Source organism: Piliocolobus tephrosceles, chromosome 21, assembly GCF_002776525.5.
Source record: "Piliocolobus tephrosceles isolate RC106 chromosome 21, ASM277652v3, whole genome shotgun sequence".
Lineage (NCBI taxonomy): Eukaryota > Metazoa > Chordata > Mammalia > Primates > Cercopithecidae > Piliocolobus > Piliocolobus tephrosceles.
In genome coordinates, this window is record NC_045454.1 from 37755572 (window position 1) to 37774673 (window position 19102).

The 19102-nt window shown below is 51.2% G+C and overlaps 1 protein-coding gene across 4 annotated transcripts in view; it reads left to right on the top strand.

Annotated features, from left to right (window-relative positions):
• Positions 1–19102, top strand: part of AKAP8L (A-kinase anchoring protein 8 like) — a 36986-nt gene that overhangs the window by 5975 nt on the left and 11909 nt on the right. Inside the window, exons 2-13 of one of the 4 annotated variants that reach the window (XM_023229786.1) lie at positions 3752–3826; positions 10624–10656; positions 10936–10993; positions 11096–11176; positions 13066–13519; positions 13626–13722; positions 13806–13876; positions 14312–14375; positions 15260–15368; positions 16815–16956; positions 17045–17150; positions 17392–17522. In XM_023229786.1, coding sequence (XP_023085554.1) covers positions 3752–3826; positions 10624–10656; positions 10936–10993; positions 11096–11176; positions 13066–13519; positions 13626–13722; positions 13806–13876; positions 14312–14375; positions 15260–15368; positions 16815–16956; positions 17045–17150; positions 17392–17522 — 1421 coding nt within the window. Of the gene's footprint in view, positions 1–3751; positions 3827–10623; positions 11177–13065; positions 13520–13625; positions 13723–13805; positions 13877–14311; positions 14376–15259; positions 15369–15903; positions 16041–16814; positions 16957–17044; positions 17151–17391; positions 17523–19102 lie in introns of all 4 variants that reach the window. The other 3 variants (XR_002735205.1, XR_002735206.1, XM_023229783.1) reach the window with 3 other exon arrangements.

Sequence of the window (19102 nt, forward strand, 5' to 3'; positions counted from 1 at the left end):
TGCAGTGGCCGGATCTCAGCTCACTGCAAGCTCCGCCTCCCGGGTTCCCGCCATTCTCCTGCCTCAGCCTCCCGAGTAGCTGGGACTACAGGCGCCCGCCACCTCACCCGGCTAGTTTTTTGTATTTTTAGTAGAGACGGGGTTTCACCATGTTAGCCAGGATGGTCTCGATCTCCTGACCTCGTGATCCGCCCGTCTCGGCCTCCCAAAGTGCTGGGATTACAGGCTTGAGCCACCGCGCCCGGCCTTAGTATTTCTTATGGATAGCTGTTAACCAAGAATGCCTGGATTTCAGGCATCTCAGGAAGATCCAGATCCCTGGAGGGAATCCATTTCAATGGATTCCTACTCTCTTCACTTAGGGAAGGTAGAAGACTGGATCTGTGTGTCCTCGGTTTTATCCTTCCTCAGGGCCCAGTCCCTACTCTGGAAAGTAAAGATGAAGTTGGGTTCACAGCTCCTTCTTTGGAACCCTTGGAGCTAGATGTATTTTGGAATTCTAGCTTAAGAGAAGTCACGTGGGGCCCTGTATTTAAATACATTAATTCTGTACTAAGTAGGACAAAGAAAGATTATAAATGTCCTCACAGGTGAAAACAGCTGCAGCATGAGTTTTGGCACCACACTGATAGAAAACACTTGGTCTTTATTTATTTATTTATTTATTTTATTTTATTTTATTTTATTTTTTTGAGACGGAGTCTCGCTCTGTCGCCCAAACTGGAGTGCAGTGGCCGGATCTTGGCTCACTGCAAGCTCCGCCTCCCGGGTTCACGCCATTCTCCTGCCTCAGCCTCCCTAGTAGCTGGGACTACAGGCGCCCACCACCACGCCCGGCTAGTTTTTTGTATTTTTTAGTAGAGACAGGGTTTCACCGGGTTAGCCAGGATGGTCTCGATCTCCTGACCTTGTGATCCGCCCGTCTCAGCCTCCCAAAGTTCTGGGATTACAGGCTTGAGCCACCGTGCCCAGCCAACACTTGGTCTTTAGACCCTTTTGAACCTGGGGGAATTGCAGAGTAAGGGATCTTGCCCACCTGCCCTTCTTATCTGTGGTGAGGATGAGATGAGATCATTGCAGATAAATGTTCTTGGCATCCTGCAGGGAAAGCACTTGTTCAGTGTTGGCTGCTGCTGCTGTGGTCTTAAGAGATAAAATAGAGAGACTGTCAACAAGTAAGAGAACGCCTACCCAGGGGGAAGGCACTTCTGTAGGTTTTTGATATAAACAAGCTGTTAGAGGCAAAGACTTTAATTTTCAGGTCATGAGTTGGCTGTGATGGGAAAGGCAAATCCTGCCTCTTATGGTATCTGTCAGAATTTCAGTGCTGAGAGAAAATTATTCAAAAATATGTATTTCTGGCTGGGCACGGTGGCTCACGCCTGTAATCCCAGCACTGTGGGAGGCCGAGGTGGGTGGATCACAAGTTTAGGAGATTGAGACCATCCTGGCTAACACGGTGAAACCCCATCTCTACGAAAAATACAAAAAAGTAGTCGGATGTGGTAGCACGCGCCTGTAGTCCCAGCTACTCAGAAGGCGGAGGCAGGAGAATCGCTTGAATCTGGGAGGCGGAGGTTGCAATGAGCCGAGATCGTGCCACTGCACTCCAGCCTAGTGTGACACTCCGTCTCAAAATAAATATGTATGTATGTATTTCTAACTGTAGAGGTTTTTTTTTAAAATGTAGTTTTAAAGCAAGTGGCAGGATTAGGATTAAGCATAGTCTGTAGGAGCAGTGGTTTCTGATAGAGGTAGAAGTTTTCCTTACTTGACACTAACTCATTTTATTTTATTTATTTATTTATTTTGAGATGGAGTCTTGATCTGTTACCCAGGCTAGAGTGCAGTGGCACAATCTCCACTCACTGCAACCTCCGCCTCCTGGGTTTAAGAAGTTCTTCTCCCTCACCCTCCCAAGAACCTGGGATTACAGGCAGGCGCCACCATGCCCAGCTAATTTTGGGGTTTTGTTTGTTTGTTTTGAGACAGTCTTGCTCTGTTGCCCAGGCTGGAATGCAGTGGCATGATCTTGGCTCACTGCAACCTCCACCTCTTGGGTTCAAGTGATTCTCCTGCCTCATCCTCCTGTGCAGCTGGGACTACAGGCACACACCACCACACCCAGCTAATTTTTGTATTTTTAGTAGAGAAAATAGGGTTTCACCATATTGGCCAGAACTTCTGACCTCGTGATCCACCCACCTCAGCCACCCAGTGCTAGGATTACAGTGCTGGGATTATGAGCCACTGCACCCGGCCTAATTTTTGTATTTTTGGTAGAGATGGGGTTTCACCATGTTGGCCGGGCTGGTCTTGAACTGCTGACCTCAACCAGTCGACCCCCGTTGGCCTCCCAAAGTACTGAGTACAGGCATGAGCCAGTACTCAGCCCTAATTCATTTTATGTTGAGAAACAGTCTGAGAGTTGAGAAGATAGGAAATTTTATGTATACATAATAATACTTATTTCCATATGAACATGCCAACCCCAAAGAATTATTTTTAAGAAATAATTGTTTTTTGTTTTTTATTGAGACAGGGTCTTACTCTGTCACCCAGGCTAGAATGCAGTGGCGCAATCATAGCTCACTGCAGTCTTGATCTTCTGGGCTCAGGTGACACTCCCACCTCAGCCTCCGAAGTAGCTAGGACTACAGGCATATGCTGCCACAGCTGACTTTTTTTTTTTTTTTTTTTTTGTATTTTTTGTAGAGACAGGGTTTCGCCCTGTTGCCCAGGCTGGTCACCTTGGCCTCCCAAAGTGTTGGGATTACAAGCATATTTGCCTGTAATCCCAACCTGGCGGGGATTCACCTGACAGGGTTTCACCATATTCGCCAGGATGGTCTCGATCTCCTGACCTCGTAATCTGCCTGCCTTGGCCTCCCAAAGTGCTGCCCAAAAGAGGCAATATTTGCCTTTCCCATCAGAGCCAACTCATGACCTGAAAATTACAAATAGCCACCCAGCCCAGAAATAATTGTTATACACACTTTTTAATGGAAAACCAAAATATAAAGCAGTTTGTGTTTCAGATTTAGGACAGGGAGAGGGGGTATTATTTGCTTTAACATGGTTTGGAAGCTAACCTCCATCCTTGTTTGAATTCCAAGTGGCTTACCTTTCAGGGATTTGAATAGTTTCCTCATTTAACAGAAAGATAACTTGGGTGTTCATTTATCAAAATAGGCTACTGACTTAAATGTTTTAAAATTTTTATTTGGGGCCAGGCTCTGTGGCTCATGCCTGTAATCCCAACACTTTGGGAGGTTCAGGAGGGTGGATTGCTTGAGTCTAGGAATTAAAGACCAGCCTGGGCAACAAGATGAAACCCCATCTCTACAAAAAATATAAAAATTAGCTGGACATGATGGCATGAACCTATAGTCTCAGCTACTTGGGAGGCTGAGGCAGGAGGATCGTTTGAGCCTGGAAAGTCGAGGTTGCAGTGAGCCATGATCATGCCACTGCATTCCAGCCCAGACAGAGTGAGACCCTGTTTTTAAAAAGTAAATAAATAATTTTTTAATTTTTAATCTAGTCCTCCTGGTATAGCAAGTTAAACATAACCTGCCTTTCCATTGGTTAATATTTTCTGACAGTCTAATTAAACTGTGGAATCTAGAGGTTTTGATGGTTTTCATTGAGAGAAGGGCCTGCTGGCAATCCCATACCAAAGGTTAGGTAGTCTCAGGTCATTTCCCTGTGACTTGCTTGGGGAAATTAACCCCACTGTCTTTATGTCTAGGCTTTGTCCAAGGATCTGAAACCACTTTGCAGTCGACATACTCGGATACCAGTGCTCAGCCCACCTGTGATTATGGTAAGTGTGGGCCTCTGGTGGGAACAAAAGTGTTCTGCAGAGCAGTTCCTTGTCTTCTTAGTTGCCCTTGGCTTTGCTGTCATCCTGTCATGCTTTTTTAAACCTAAACTTGTGTGAAATGGTGTGGCCATTTGAATAGCTAGTGCTTCCCTTTCAGACAGTTATGGGAAAAGTAGCTGTGTTCCTGAGCAAGTTAGGCTCTTTGATAAAAGGCCTGGCTTCAGATCCCCATGGGAGAGGGACTGGGAGTCAGAGTGACCAGTTAAAGTCCAAAGGAGGGCACAGCGGCTCACGCCTGTAATCCCAGCACTTTGGGAGGCTGAGGCGGGTGGATCACCTGACGTCAGGAGATCGAGACCATCCTGGCCAACATGGTGAAACGCCATCTCTACTAAATACAAAACATTAGCTGGGCATGGTGGCACCCACCTATAGTCCCAGCTACTCTGGAGGCTGAGGCAGGGGAATCGCTTGAACCCTGGAGGCAGAGGTTACAGTGAGCCGAGATCACGCCATTGCACTCCAGCCTGGCAACAGAGCAAGACTCCATATCAAAAAAAAAAAAAAAAAAAAGTCCAAAGGATTGGTCCAGAAGAGAGCAAGCTATTAACCTAGTCCCAGCGTAGTGCGTGTCTTTGCTGTGGGAGAGAGGCTGAGTATGTGAATCTGGCAGCTTTCGGAGACTCAGCCAGGCCACCTCAAGCCAGCGGGCTCCACACACACAGAGTTGAGTGAAGATCTCTGATTGAGTTTTCCAGTGTGGACAGAAACACTTAATTAGCTAATTCAGAAGTAGCCACCAGTAGGATTCACAGATGCTGTTTTGTCTGTTTGTGTGCTGTGGCAGCCCGGAACTGCTGATAAAGCTGGTCTTTGGTTGTCTGTGACTCTAGGGGTGTCTGCTGAGAAGGAGCCCTCTTTGGAATTAACAAGGATAATGTCTTAATTACTGAGATGGGTAATTTCTTTTACTACCAAGATGTGGGGAAACACTGATCCTACACAGCTAACATGCCCTCAGGGATCACTGTATAAAGGGACTTAAGTAAGCTTCCCAAGTAGCAGCAGCTAGTCCCAGAAAAAGGGAAGACTTAAAATATTTTGAAATTGGGTGAGAAGGTATCAGGTGTTTCATAAATGAGGAGAAACTTGGTTGGCTTGGCTTCCCTGTCCTGCCCTCCCTGCCTCTTCTTTTCATCAAATATAGTCCCTAATTGCACATCCTTTTGAATTCTTTTCCCTCTGGGTTACGTATTCTGAGTACAAGCCATTTCTCAGATGTGCCATTTACAAATGTTTTCTCCCAGACTGTGGCATGTCTATTCTCTTGCCAGTATCTTTGAAAGAACACAAGTTGTTAATTTTGAAGCCGAATTCAATCTTTTCTTTAATAGATGATAGTTTTGCTTTTATATCTAAGAAATCTATAAGATTTTTCTTTTGAATTTTCTTTTAGGTGTTTTAGTTTAAGGTTTTACATTTAGTCTGTGATCCATATTGAGTTAATTTTTCTACAAGGTATGCAGTATAGGCTAAGGTTTCTTCTTCTATTGCATATAGATATACAATTGTTCCAGCACCGTTTGTTTAAAAAGAAAAAAAAAACAATTTTTTCTTTCTTTTTTTTTTTTTTTTTGAGACAGAGTCTCACTCTGTCCCCCAGGCTGAAGTGCAGTGGCCCGATCTCGGCTCACTGCAAGCTCTACCTCCCAATTTCACGCCATTCTCCCTCCTCAGCCTCCTGAGCAGCTGGGACTATAGGCGCCCGCCACCACTCCAGGCTAATTTTTTTGTATTTTTAGTAGAGACGGGGTTTCACCGTGTTAGCCAGGATGGTCTCCATCTCCTGACCTCGTGATCTGCCTGCCTTGGTCTCCCAAAGTGCTGGGATTACAGGCTTGAGCCACTGCGCCCAGCCTCTTTCTTTCTTTCTTTCTCTTTTAAGACAGAGTTTCGCTCTTGTTGCCCAGGCTGGAGTGCAGTGGCGCGATCTCGGCTCACCACAACCTCCACCTCCCGGATTCAAGCGATTCTCATGCCTTGGCCTCCCAATTAGCTGGGATTACAGGCATGTACCGCTACGCCTGGCTAATTTTTGTATTATTAGTAGAGACAGGGTTTCGCCATGTTGACCAGGCTAGTCTTGAACTCCTGATCTCAGGTGATCCGCCTGCCTCGGCTTCCCAAAGTGCTAGGATTATAGGTGTGAGCCACCACGCCAGGACTATTTTTTCTCTATTGAAATGCCTTTGTACCTTTACTGAAAATCAGTTGGCCATCTACTGTGGCTCTATTTCTGGACTCTTGGACTGTGATTCTGTTCCATTGGTCTGTACATCTAAACTTCATTCAGCAGCACAGTCTTTTTGTATTTTTAGTAGAGACTGGTTTCACTATTTGGCCAGGCTGGTCTCAAACTCCTGACCTCACGTGATCCACCTGCCTCGGCCTCCCAAAGTGTTGGAATTACAGGCCTTAGCCACCACGCCTGGCCCAGCAATGCAGTCTTGATTACTGGATAGTAGTAATCTTGAAATATTAGTCCTCCAGGTTTGTTCTTTTTTCCAGAATTGTTAGTTTCTTTGCTTTTGCATATAAATTTTAGAATCAGTTTATCAAGTTTTTTAAAAATTCGTGCTGAGATTTTGAGCAAGAGAGCCTTGGGTCTATAGATCTATCAAATCTGTAGAATCTAGAGGTTAGTTTGAGAGTAGTTTGAGAAAATTGACATCTTAACAATATCAAGTCTTCTGAATCATGAATGCAGTATGTTACTTCATTGATGTAGGTCTTTGATTTATTAGTGTTTTGTAGTTTTCTTTTTTTTTTTTGAGACGGAGTCTCGCTCTGTCACCCAGGCTGGAGTGCAGTGGCCGGATCTCAGCTCACTGCAAGCTCCGCCTCCCAGGTTCACGCCATTCTCCTGCCTCAGCCTCCCAAGTAGCTGGGACTACAGGCGCCCGCTACCTCGCCTGGCTAGTTTTTTGTATTTTTTTTAGTAGAGACGGGGTTTCACCGTGTTAGCCAGGATGGTCTCGATCTCCTGACCTCGTGATCCACCCGCCTCGGCCTCCCAAAGTGCTGGGATTACAGGCTTGAGCCACCGCGCCCAGCCTGTTTTGTAGTTTTCAACACAGATCCTACACATATTTTGTTAGATTTACACTTAAGTTTTTCATGTTTTTAGTACTATAGTGAATGATACTTTAAAAAACTTCCAATTCATTGCTGATATGTAGAAATTTGATTGCTATTTGATTTGTAGGTTTACCTTGTAATATTTGAAATTTGACTTATAGATTGACCTTGTAATAAACCTTGCTAAGCTCACTTGTTCTAGTAGCTCTTTTGTAGATCTTTTTGAGATTTTTTTTACATACATAATTGTGAAAGAATAGAGATGGATTTACATATTTTTCCTTCTGGCTTGAATTGCAAGAACAATATAACATTTAAATAACATTTTGAAAAACAGCCAAGATCCTACCATGTTAATATTTAATTTTTGTCAGCTCACTAATTTTATGTAGTTTAATACTTTATATGTGGATAGAATTATGGATCCTGCTTTATTTTATGTTTTTAAGATATGGTCTCACTCTGTCGCCTAGGCTGGAGTGCAGTGGCACAATTTCAGCTCACTGTAACCTCCACCTCCTGGGCACAGGTGGCCCTCCCACCTCAGCCTCCCGCATAATTGGGACTACGGGCATGCCCTACCACGCCCAGCTAATTTTTGTATTTTTTGTAGAGACAGGGTTTTGCTGTGTTGCCCAGGCTGGTCTCAAACTCCTGGACTCAAGCGATCGGTCTGCCCCACTTCCCAAAATGGTAGGATTACAGGTGTCACCCACTGCACCTGACTGGTCCTGCTTTATTTTATGTTGGAAGCATTTCCTTGTGCCACATAAGGCACAGTAAATTCTTTTTTTATGCTTACATGATATGTCACTGAGTAGGTAGGCTATAATCTGATTAACTATTACCTTAAAGTTGAGTGTTAAATTGTTTTCTATTTTTGGTCCATAAATATCACATACTGTGACCATGTCCTTTTTTCTTTTAAAAATTATGTCCTTGGCCAGGTGCGGTGGCTCATGCCTATAATCCCAGCACTCTGAGAGGCTGAGATGGGAGGATCGCTTGAGCCCCCAGGAGTTGGAGACCAGCCTGGGCAACATAGTACAACCCTATCTCTACAAAATATATAAGAAATTAGCCGGGCATGGTGGCACATGCCTGTAGTCCCAGCCACTCCGGAGGCTGAGGCAGAAGGGTCACTTGAACCTGGGAAGTCGAGGCTGCAGTGAGCTGTGATCACACCACTACACTTCAGCCTGGGGGACAGAGCAAGACTGTGTCTCAAGAATATATATGTACATATATTTTATATTTTTACATAGATATGATATATATATCTTTAAGAATATATATATATTTATACCGTTAATATTTCCTTTGTCAACCATGACCTCATTCCTTCTGGGAATGGAAATGAGTTGGGGGATTCTTTCAGAAAGGGCAGGTCTTGGGGAGTCCCTAAACGCCAGTCTAGATGAAGGGTTCCTCCTGAAGGGACCCAGCTGGGATGTCCATTAAGGAGTCTGGGTTGCTCCAGGCATAGCAAGTGGCACGTAGTGAGTGTTTACCTGGAGGGACTCCTGAGAGTTGCCCATCGTGGGAGGCCCTGCCTGTCCTTAAAACGTAAAGTGATGTTCACGGAGTTGTTGCCTGCTTCCTTTCCTTGTGCCACCTCACTCTGTTCTGGCAGATCCTCAGCAGGTGAAGCTTGCAGTGACCACATTGTAGCCTCACAAGCAGAGCTCTGATGGATCTGCTTTTGCCTCCGTATCCTATTTTCTTTTTCTTTTCCTTTTTCTTTTTTTTTTTTTTTTTTTTGAGAGAGAGTCTCACTTAGTCGCCTAGCCTGGAGTGCAATGGTGCGATCTCGGCTCACTGCAACCTCCACCTCCCAGGTTCAAGTGATTCTCCTGCCTCAGCCTCCCAGGCAGCTGAGACCATAGGCGCACACCACCATACCTGGCTGATTTTTGTATTTTTAGTAGAGATGAGGTTTCACCATTTTGACCAGGCTGGTCTCGAACTCCTGACCTCATGATCCACCCGCCTTGGCCTCCCAAAGTGCTGGGATTACAGGCATGAGCCACCACGCCCAACTCCTATTTTCTTTGGTATAGCTAATGCCCACTGTCCCTGGTACAAACAAACAAACAGTCACTTGGCCAGGTATACAGTAGCTACCTGGGCTACCTGTGTGTTGTTCTATTTTTTTTTTTTTGAAATGGAGTTTCACTGTGTCACCCAGGCTGGAGTGCAGTGGTGCAATCTCACCTCACTGCAATCTCTGCTGCCTGGGTTCAAGCAATTCGTGTGCCTCAGCCTCCTGAGTAGCTGGGACTAAAGGTGTGTGCCACCTCACCTGGCTAATTTTTGTATTTTTGGTAGAGTCAGGGTTTCACCATGTTGGTCAGTGTGGTTTCAAACTCCTGACCTCAGGTGATCCACCCACCTCGACCTCCCAAAGTGCTGGGATTACAGGCGTGAGCCACCACACCCAGCCGTGTACATTGTTCTTTATGTGGCTCCGCCAGCCTCTCTTGCCTGTTAGAATGGCTCCTTAGCCACTCTTTCCTCAGCTACCACTCCTGACTTACCCTTGCTGCGGTCTGGCTGTTAGCATCTCCCTTACCAATAAGCAGATCTCCATACCTGAGCAGTGCCTGGGACTGCAAGCGTCTGTTCCCTGTGCTCAGGATATGCATAAACGAATGGATGAGAAGCCTCTGTTTTGGTTTCTCCAGCCCAAGAGTTTTTGTTTTGTGAGCTCTCTTGTTAAACATAGTGGTCATCAGCAGTTCCTCAGCTTCTCTCTGATTTCTCCCATTCTTTTTGTGCACCGGGTTGTGGAGGAAGCCGAGTGTAGGACAACAGCCTGCCTATTCTGTCTGGCTCATCTTTTCAGTTGACTTATACTCTTCCTGCTGTGGTCTGGCTTCTGCCACTTACTGCCCTGCTGTGTGTCTCACTGAGCTTCGGTCCCCTGCCCTGGATTGAGCATGTCCTCTGTCTGCAGGGCAGAGATGACATGGAATGGGAAACAACTGTTGGGTCTCACCAGAGACCCAGGGAAAGGGGTCACCTGCTCTGTGCCCTCCTTTGGGGAGGAACTGTGTGTTTGAGTTCCCAGGGGACTTTACACTTTGTCACTTCTCAGTGGCTTTATGTTCCTGAAGGAATGAGGTTTTATCATGTAGTGTGATTGAATCCAGAGCATATTAAGTTGATAATCCGGATCGTTCTCTCCACAGCTTTTCTCAAGTAAGGGGTTGCTTCTTGGGCTTCTCTCACTGATGTGTTCCAGCACAGCACAGTCAGCAATTCAAGGGCTTGTTGGCCCTCCCTTTTAAGGCAGTCTCTTGGGAGACTGGGGTTGGATTTTCTGCTATAAACTGATTAGCGTTTAGCCTGGGGTGTGGAGGTCACCTTCTAATTCTGGCTCTTAAGGGAAGGAGTGTAGGAGCCAAGTTCCTTAGTTGAGAGTGTTGGGAACAGGAGGATCCTTAAATAACAGATGCTCAGAGCCACAGGCAGCCAGGCACCAGGGCAGCAAGTGGCCTGGATCATTTGCACAGTGCTCGCAAGCTCAGGGCGTCTCGGTTAGAGGAGGTGCAGCCTGCTCTGACAAGTCAGGTCCTGGGAATAATTGTCTTTGCACCTGAATTACGGCCTGGTATTGTAAGCAAGTATAGATGTAACTGCCCTTTTACTTTTTGTAGGATATGGAACTTGGAACTCTGGAACAAATAGAGGCAAGTGTCATTCCTGCGATCGCTGTCCTGTCCCTTGGGGTTGTTCTGGCTATGTTTCTCAGCTGCTGCCCTGCTTGACCAAGGTTGGGAGTGGGGAGGGGGTGTGTTTCTGGGGTTACCTACTCCTTAACAGGAGGCCTTCATCAGAATGGCCAGGGCCCATCCAGCCTCAGTGGCTAGGGTCTTCTCTCTCTGTGACAGAAGATACCCTGGTATCTGTGTTTGTCTCTGTCTCTGCCTGCCCCCACCATCTGTCTGTCTCTGTCTCCCTCACTGCAGGCTACGAGGGCTATGGCTATGGCTATGGCTATGGCCAGGATAACACCACCAACTATGGGTATGGTATGGCCACTTCACACTCTTGGGAAATGCCTAGCTCTGACACAAATGCAAACACTAGTGCCTCGGGTAGCGCCAGTGCCGATTCCGTTTTATCCAGAATTAACCAGCGCTTAGATATGGTGCCGCATTTGGAGACAGACATGATGCAAGGAGGCGTGTACGGCTCAGGTGGAGAAAGGTGAGTGGACACCTGCCTAGGGGCTGAGGCTCTGCAGGGGTGACTCCTGCCTGCTGCCCACTGTGTCTTCCTTTCTGAGTGCGCCTCTGTGTCTGCTTCCTCCCTGCTGCTTGGTGCTTCCTTTCCTTCCACAAGGAAGTGTGGCTCCCAGCGGGGTCCGTTGCGCTTCCCGTCTCTGACTTGTGTCTCCTCTCACCCACCCTCAACCCCTGCCACACTACCTAATGGTCAGCCTTTCCCCAGCTTGGAGTGGGAGGAACAAGCCCAGATTGAGCTGCCTTCACTGTGCCCTCAAAAACAGTGTTTAGTTGCCCCTCCCTCCAAGGACAGCCATTTGGAATTCTCTCGAGACTTTGCCTCCTGCGTGGTGTCAGGGCAGGACAGATGGAATTTGGTGTGAAGGGTGGGATGAGAGTTTGGGGCTGATCATTGTGAGCTGGGCCACCCCCACGTAAGGGTTGGGGCAGGTGTGGGCATTTCCTGTTTACTCTCCTGTGCCTTACAAACATGTACCTGATGGAAGCACTCCTGTGAGGAACTGCTGCTGTCCTCATTTTGCAGGTGGGGATACAGAAGTGCAGGCAGGTCATACCCCGAAGGCACGCAGCAAGTACGTGGTGGGGCTGGGCCTTGCCTACCAGATCTGCCCTACTCCAGAGCATCATGCTGTGGGCATTTGTCATTAACTGAACTGTACTTGGCCCAGGAGTGCTTGTGCCCAGTGCGAGGCTTCGGTGAGGAAGGCGGGTGTATCTTTAGCACGGGATAGAGTGGAGCTCCAGCTAACAGATGATTGAGAGCCAAGAGTAAGGAGTCGCCTGGCTGAGCACTGGTAGGGCCGAGTGAGGCCCCAGGGCTGTGGTGGCAGAGTGTGGGACAGGCACAAGGGGACTTGATGCCACGGGCTCTGTAACTCCTGGCCCAACAGCTGCAGCACTCAGAGCTGAGGGCTTGGCATGTGAGGCTTGGGCTTGCATTGCTGCTGTGCACCTTCTTATCACAGCCTGGAGCCTGGGATGGGGGTAAGCAGAGCAGTGGCAGCACCAACTGCTGTTCTTAGAGCTGCCGGTGCCCGTTGGTGGCCCAGGTTTAGGGAAGAGTGTGCAAAGGGAGCCCTTGTGCCTGTGAGGTGTGTGGGGTCCAGGCCTGTGGGGGTGTAGGCTTCAGGCTGCAGTCATGGTTAAAAGAGCTCTCTGCGGTGCCCTCTGTGTCCTGGGAGGAGGTCTGGCCTGCCTTCCCAGTTGCAATATAGGGTATGTAGAGTTTGGTGTCTGGCTCTAGGCTCCAGGGTCATGTAATACAGCTCTTTTTGTTGTCCCTGGGCAAGCTCTCAGTGTCTTTCCTGGGAAATACTCCCCCTTTTGTCTCAGTTGTTTTGGTAATGAGCGACTTTGCAGAGTTTGAAGGTTCCCCAGCCATGAGGGACGACAACAACAGTGTTTCCCATGGGCATCATCAGCCTCACTGGCTGCGCATTCGTTGTGCTGGACCTGCCTGCAGCCTGCAGGGTGCTGGGGTGCTCAGCCTTGCCCCATGAGGAGCAGCCTTGGGCCAACGTTGCGACTCCCACAGATGGTGCACATGTTCCCGAAGGGCTGTGGAGCAGCTCTGCCCCTCGTGGAGACTCACTGGACTAGAGCCTCCACACCAGTTGTCGGTCCTCCTTAGGGTCCCCAAGCCAGTGTGTGGCTACGTTCAAGTTTGGGGCAGTGGTGCCCCGACATCAGCTGAGAGGCTGGAACTTTTTAATTGGCATTTCTGAACATTGAGCCTCCCCACCAGGGCAGGGTGGGTGCTGGACTGGGAGATTGTGGGGAGGGCAAGAGCAGTAACCTGGAGGTGAGGGATCCTGAGGGACTCCACCTGATACTCACTCCATGCCTCTGCAGGTATGACTCCTATGAGTCCTGTGACTCAAGGGCCGTCCTGAGTGAGCGCGACCTGTACCGGTCAGGCTATGACTACAGCGAGCTTGACCCCGAGATGGAAATGGCCTATGAGGGCCAATATGATGCCTACCGCGACCAGTTCCGCATGCGTGGCAACGACACTTTCGGTCCCAGGGCGCAGGGCTGGGCCCGCGATGCCCGGAGCAGCCGGCCGATGGCCTCAGGCTATGGGCGCATGTGGGAAGACCCCATGGGGGCCCGGGGCCAGTGCATGTCTGGTGCCTCTCGGCTGCCCTCCCTCTTCTCCCAGAACATCATCCCCGAGTATGGCATGTTCCAGGGCATGCGAGGTGGGGGCGCCTTCCCAGGCAGCTCCCGCTTTGGCTTCGGGTTTGGCAATGGCATGAAGCAGATGAGGCGGACCTGGAAGACTTGGACCACAGCCGACTTCCGGGTGAGTGGAGGTGGCCTTCCCCTCTGGGAAGCTTAGTTCCCACTGGGGCAGAGCTAAGGGCCGGGAGCCATGCACCCTGACACAGCTTCCCCCACTTATGACCCAGACCAAGAAGAAGAAGAGAAAACAGGGCGGCAGTCCTGATGAGCCGGATAGCAAAGCCACGCGCACGGACTGCTCGGACAACAGTGACTCAGACAATGGTGAGCTAGCTGGGTGGTACTGGGCGGCTACCCTCTGCCTCCGGGGGCTCCTGGGCTGAGCTTTACCTTCTTTTCCCTTTCAGATGAGGGCACCGAGGGGGAAGCCACAGAGGGCCTTGAAGGCACCGAGGCTGTGGAGAAGGGCTCCAGAGTGGTAAGTGGCTCTCGCTGGGCATTTTCTGTCTGCAGGAGGGGCAAGCTGGCCTGAAGAGTGGTGCTCTCCCTGGGGGCCAGAGGCAGTGCTGTGTCAGCTCTGTGTGCATGGTGACCAGCATGGGGAGGCAATGTGGTCTGGCAGAAAGCACAGGCTGCCTAGCTGGAGGCACAGTTTCCTTGTTGGAAAATGGGACCAGCCCCATGTGCACCAGGTAGTGAGAGGATGTGAGGTTTCTGGCACGTAGCCGGGCCTTGTCCTTTAAAGCCATTGTAAATAACTGGGCTACTCTGGGCCACCCTGCTTATGGGATAGCCCTGCTCTGTCTATGGAGCAAGCAGCTGTTTTACTATATACCGTTGCTCTAATAAAGTTGGTTACTTTAAAAAAAAAAAAAAAAAAACCTGTTTTAAAGTTGGAATTTGAAATTGTTAGGACGGAGAGGACGAGGAGGGAAAAGAGGATGGGAGAGAAGAAGGCAAAGAGGATTCAGAGAAGGGTGAGTTTTCCTGGGGTGCCTGATGCTAGGGTGGCTCTTCCAGGGGCTCACAGTGGGAGGGACCCAGCTGAGGGCAGGGTTGTGGAAGACATGCGGCCAGTTGGGGACCTCCCTTGTGGGCCCAGGTGTGTGCTGGCAGTGGGCTTTCTTTTGCCACCTCCACCCCCTTCCCACTCTTCCTCCTCCTTCCCAGGCGGAGGCTGTGGATGGTGGTGACCCCTGCTGAGCACATTGGTTTTGCCTTCAGATGGGGGCAGCGAGTAAAAGTGTGGGGAACCCCAGGCACACCCCCTGCCCTTAGTCCCTCAGTAACGCGCAGTTCCGAGTCCTCAGTGGCTGGTGTCCGATCTGGGACCCTCGGTGCAGTTTTTACGGCTCTGGTGTGCGTGTCCTCTCCCTTAGCGCCTCTCCAGCCCCTGTTTGGGATTCCGTGTCCCCCCACCTGAGTGATGAGCGCCAGCAGGTACCTAACAGCAAATCCAGCGTCAGCCCACTGTTGCCGCGGTGCCCGGTTGGGGGTGGGCAGGGCCATGTGAGCAGCCTCCCTGCATCCCACCACCTGGACCCTATGAACATATGCCAGTGTCCCCACCAAGATACCCCCTCTTTGCTTTCCAGCCTCCTCCTGGCCCACTGCACAGAGAGCATGGGTATCCTGGAGAGTGGACAGGTCAGCACCTGGCCGCCACTCCTTGGGGCCTAGACCAAACCCACTCCCTGCACAGCCCAGGATACCCAGCCCTGCTCATGGCCAGAGGCCTTGCTTGGACAGCTATTCTCGATGGATCCGCTGGAGTGGACAGCGGGTGATTCAGCCAGAGGCCGCAGGGCCTGCCCTGTCCTGGCAGAGCCAAATTGGTGACAGTGCCCATCTGCTCCCACAGGGGCCCTGACCACTCAGGATGAGAATGGCCAGACCAAGCGCAAGTTACAGGCAGGCAAGAAGAGTCAGGACAAGCAGAAAAAGCGGCAGCGAGACCGCATGGTGGAAAGGTAACCGGCTTCCCTCCACCCCTCTGCCTCTGCCTCGCTGTGGGGCTGCCGCCAGGAGAGCAGGGCCATAGCTCTGCCAGCTCGCCGCCCTCTGGCCTCCCCTGGGAGCCGCCACCTGCTCGGCCGTGCATGGACCCTGCTTCCCGCCAGGCCCAGCTCCCAAGGCCTGACTCATCCCCTGCCCCTCTGCGGCCGCCTGGCGACCGCTGGCGTCTGTGGGCCGAGACCTGACACCGCTCGGCACCGTTGCTCAGAAGCTCCGGCGCTAGGTCACTCGGCGCACGAACCCCAAGGTGCACTGGGGGCCTGATGCCCCTGAGGGAGGGGGCCAGCTCATCAGAGACTCAAGGTCCAAGGCGCCTGTGCCGCCCCAGCTAGCTGCCAAGAGGCCACCGCCGTGCCCAGGAGAGATGGCAGCACCTGTGGGCTGTGGCAGCCTCGGGCCTGCCCTCTGCCCTGCCCGCCGGCCCTGTCAGGCCGGGCCTGTCTGCGGCTGAGCCCTTCACGCCCCTTGGTCGGGTCTGTCTGCCCTCAGGGCTCCCGCACTGGCGCTTGCCTCCTCCGCCTCAGACTCTTGCTCTTGCTGGACCTTCCTCAGCCTCGCCGGCGCCCGGCCCCTGGGCTCTCCAGACAAAGCTGACCCCGTGGCCCAGATAAGGACGTCCGGCAGAGGTAGGGACCCGCCCCGAGGTCTCGGTGGCGGCTGGCCTCCTCCGCCCCTTGCCACGGCGGCCTGCTCCGGCCCAGGCCCCAGACCCCGGGCTTCTACTGTGGACACCAGGCCCAGACAGAGCACCTCGCCCAGGTGACTCCAGGCTGCCCTCTGGCAGGCCGGGCGGGCGCCCTCCTTCCAGCTCAGACTGGTCTCTTCTTGGAAGAGGAAGATGAGGCAGCAGGTGCCCAGGCCTGCTGCCTCCCATCCCTCCCGACACCACCCCCAAGCATTCTGAGCAGAGGATGGGCTGGGCCTTTGAGTCCCCCAGATCCCAGAAGGAAGATGCAGCACCTTTTCGGGCCCTGCCTCGGGACTGCGTACTCCACTCTGCACCTCAGGGCCACCTGGCTCACGCCAGGGCATCCTTCCTTCCGGTCCCCACCTGGGCCAAGTGCACACGCTCCTGCCCAGCCTTGGTAGCGAGGCCCTCCAGCAACTTTCCAGCGACTCGTTGCCTGTTGCAGCAGCTGCTGTCTCAGGCCTCAGCCTCCTGCCTGTGGGAAGGAAGAGCTCCTCCCCTGTCCCCTACGTTGCAGTAACTGCAGCCTGCAGACTTTCTGGCCCTTTCTACTCCCGACCCCACTGGTCCCAGCCTGTACCTCTGCTGGGACCATACTTCAGAGGCCCATGAGCAAGGCCTGTTTCAGGGCTTGTGTCTGGGTTGGGTGAGGCGGCAGCACTATCCCCTGGGACACTTGCAGCCTCAGCCCCTCGTTTCCTTCCTGTGGCAGGATCCAGTTTGTGTGTTCTCTCTGCAAATACCGGACCTTCTATGAGGATGAGATGGCCAGCCATCTTGACAGCAAATTCCACAAGGAACACTTTAAGTACGTAGGCACCAAGCTCCCTAAGCAAACGGCTGACTTTCTGCAGGTGAGCCTTGGAGTAACACAGCCACTCTTAGTTTCTTGTGCCCCTGAGAACATAAGGTGGCCCACATGAACTTTCATATTCCTTGCAGGAGTACGTCACCAACAAGACCAAGAAGACAGAGGAGCTCCGAAAAACTGTGGAGGACCTTGATGGCCTCATCCAGCAAATCTACAGAGACCAGGATCTGACCCAGGGTGAGGAGATTTCCAGCCCACTCCCACCAGGCGAGGCCTCAGCCTGCCCTCCTGATTCTCGGTGCAGGGTCAGGACACCCTTCTGTTCTCCCAGGGAAGGTCAGGAGAACAACCTCGGCTCAGGCCCAGGTGGAAGTGGCAGGGCAAGTTGAGGAGGAGCTGGTGTGGTTTTTTTCCCTCAAACACCTGGGTCTATGTTAGGCACCTGGGCCCAGCGGTGACTCCCTCCTCCCCACTACAGAAATTGCCATGGAGCATTTTGTGAAGAAGGTGGAGGCAGCCCATTGTGCAGCCTGCGACCTCTTCATTCCCATGCAGTTTGGGATCATCCAGAAGCACCTGAAGACCATGGATCACAACCGGAACCGCAGGGTGAGTGGCCACAGTGCTCTCCCTCTGTCCTGTGGGTAGATTGAGACCTCTGGGGAGGTTGTGCAGTTAGAACCTCTGTCTGCCCATGAGGGACTGCAGTAGAGGCAGGAGGAAGTGAATGACATTTCCAGTCCAGTGCAGGCAGCACGGCTACGGAGAGAGGGGTGGGAGATGGGGACTCTGCCTGGGAGAAGGTGACATATTCTGTGGGATATGGGGGCCTCTATGTTCATAGGGCCAGCGCCAGATTAGGTTCAGAAACCAGATGGAGATGATGCAGTGCAAGTGTTGCTGGAGGAGGGGGTTGGGCTTGAGGCTCAGGAGAGCTGTGCTGGGAGGCCTGGGCTTGTTGCTGTAGGCAGTCAAGTTTCAAGTACAGGATTAACAGGATTAGAGTTGGTGTTGAACTAGAGACTTCAGGCCTGCACCTGGGTGGGGCGGTGGGGGCCAAGGAGGAGCTGCTGCAGTCTCCAGACGAGAGGGGACCCCACCTTGGGAGTGAAGGGGAGAAGAGCAGTTGAAGGAAGGGAGCCGGAGGCTGGCATGTGGGAGGGAGCAGGAGCCTGGGGTGACTCTGGTTTCTGACTTGGGGAACTGGGAGGACAGTGGTGCTGCTGAGATTGTCAGGGAGCAGTGGGCAAGTGTGTTGTGGGGCATGGAGAACATAAGGCAAGAGAATGAGCAAATTCTGTCTCATTTTCCAGCATAGCTCCAGTGCCTAGCACAGAGGCCAAAGTAGGTCTATTTTGATTGAATGGATGACATGCTGGGTTGGAGGTGGGGGTGAAGGGGCTGTGTATCAGCGGACAGCAAAGAGGCCCAGGACCAGGTCTGGGCCAAAGAGGTGCTTGGCTGTCTTCACCCTGGAGGAGGGTGGTGGGGTTTATGAACAGATGTTAGCATCCAGCGTGAGCATGGGAAGCAGCATTTCTCCACCATTTCCCATGCTCATCACAATGCCCCTCTGGTCTTTTTCAATAGGATGATTCTGAATGGTGGACAGTGTCAGGGGTCTCTCTGGCTTGGGTGGTTGCAGAGACTCAGGACTGGGAAATGCCACCAAGAGTTCTGGGAAGAAAAGGAAAGTGTGAATTGGCTTTGGCAACAGAGAAGCTTTAGGGAACTTGCCAAAAACAGATTCTTATGCTAGGAACTCGTAGGGGTTAGAAGACTGCAGAGTCTGGACACTGTATGTCATTAATAAAAGTTGGAAAATCCGGCCGGGTGTGGTGGCTCACATGTGTAATCCCAGCACTTTGGGAGGCCAAGGTGGACAGATCACGAGGTCAAGAGATGGAGACATTCCTAGCCAACATGGTGAAACCCTGTCTGTACTAAAAATACAAAAATTAGCTGAGCATGATGGCGGGCAGCTGTAATCCTAGCTACTCAGGAGGCTGAGGCAGAAGAATTGCTTGAACCCAGGAGGCAGAGGTTGCAGTGAGCCGAGATTGTGCCAGTGCAGTCTAGCCTGGCGACAGAGTGAGACTCATCACAAAAAAAAGAAAAAAAAAAAAACGCTGGATGCAGTAGCTTATACCTGTAATCTCAGCACTTTGGGAGGCCTAGGTGGGCAGATC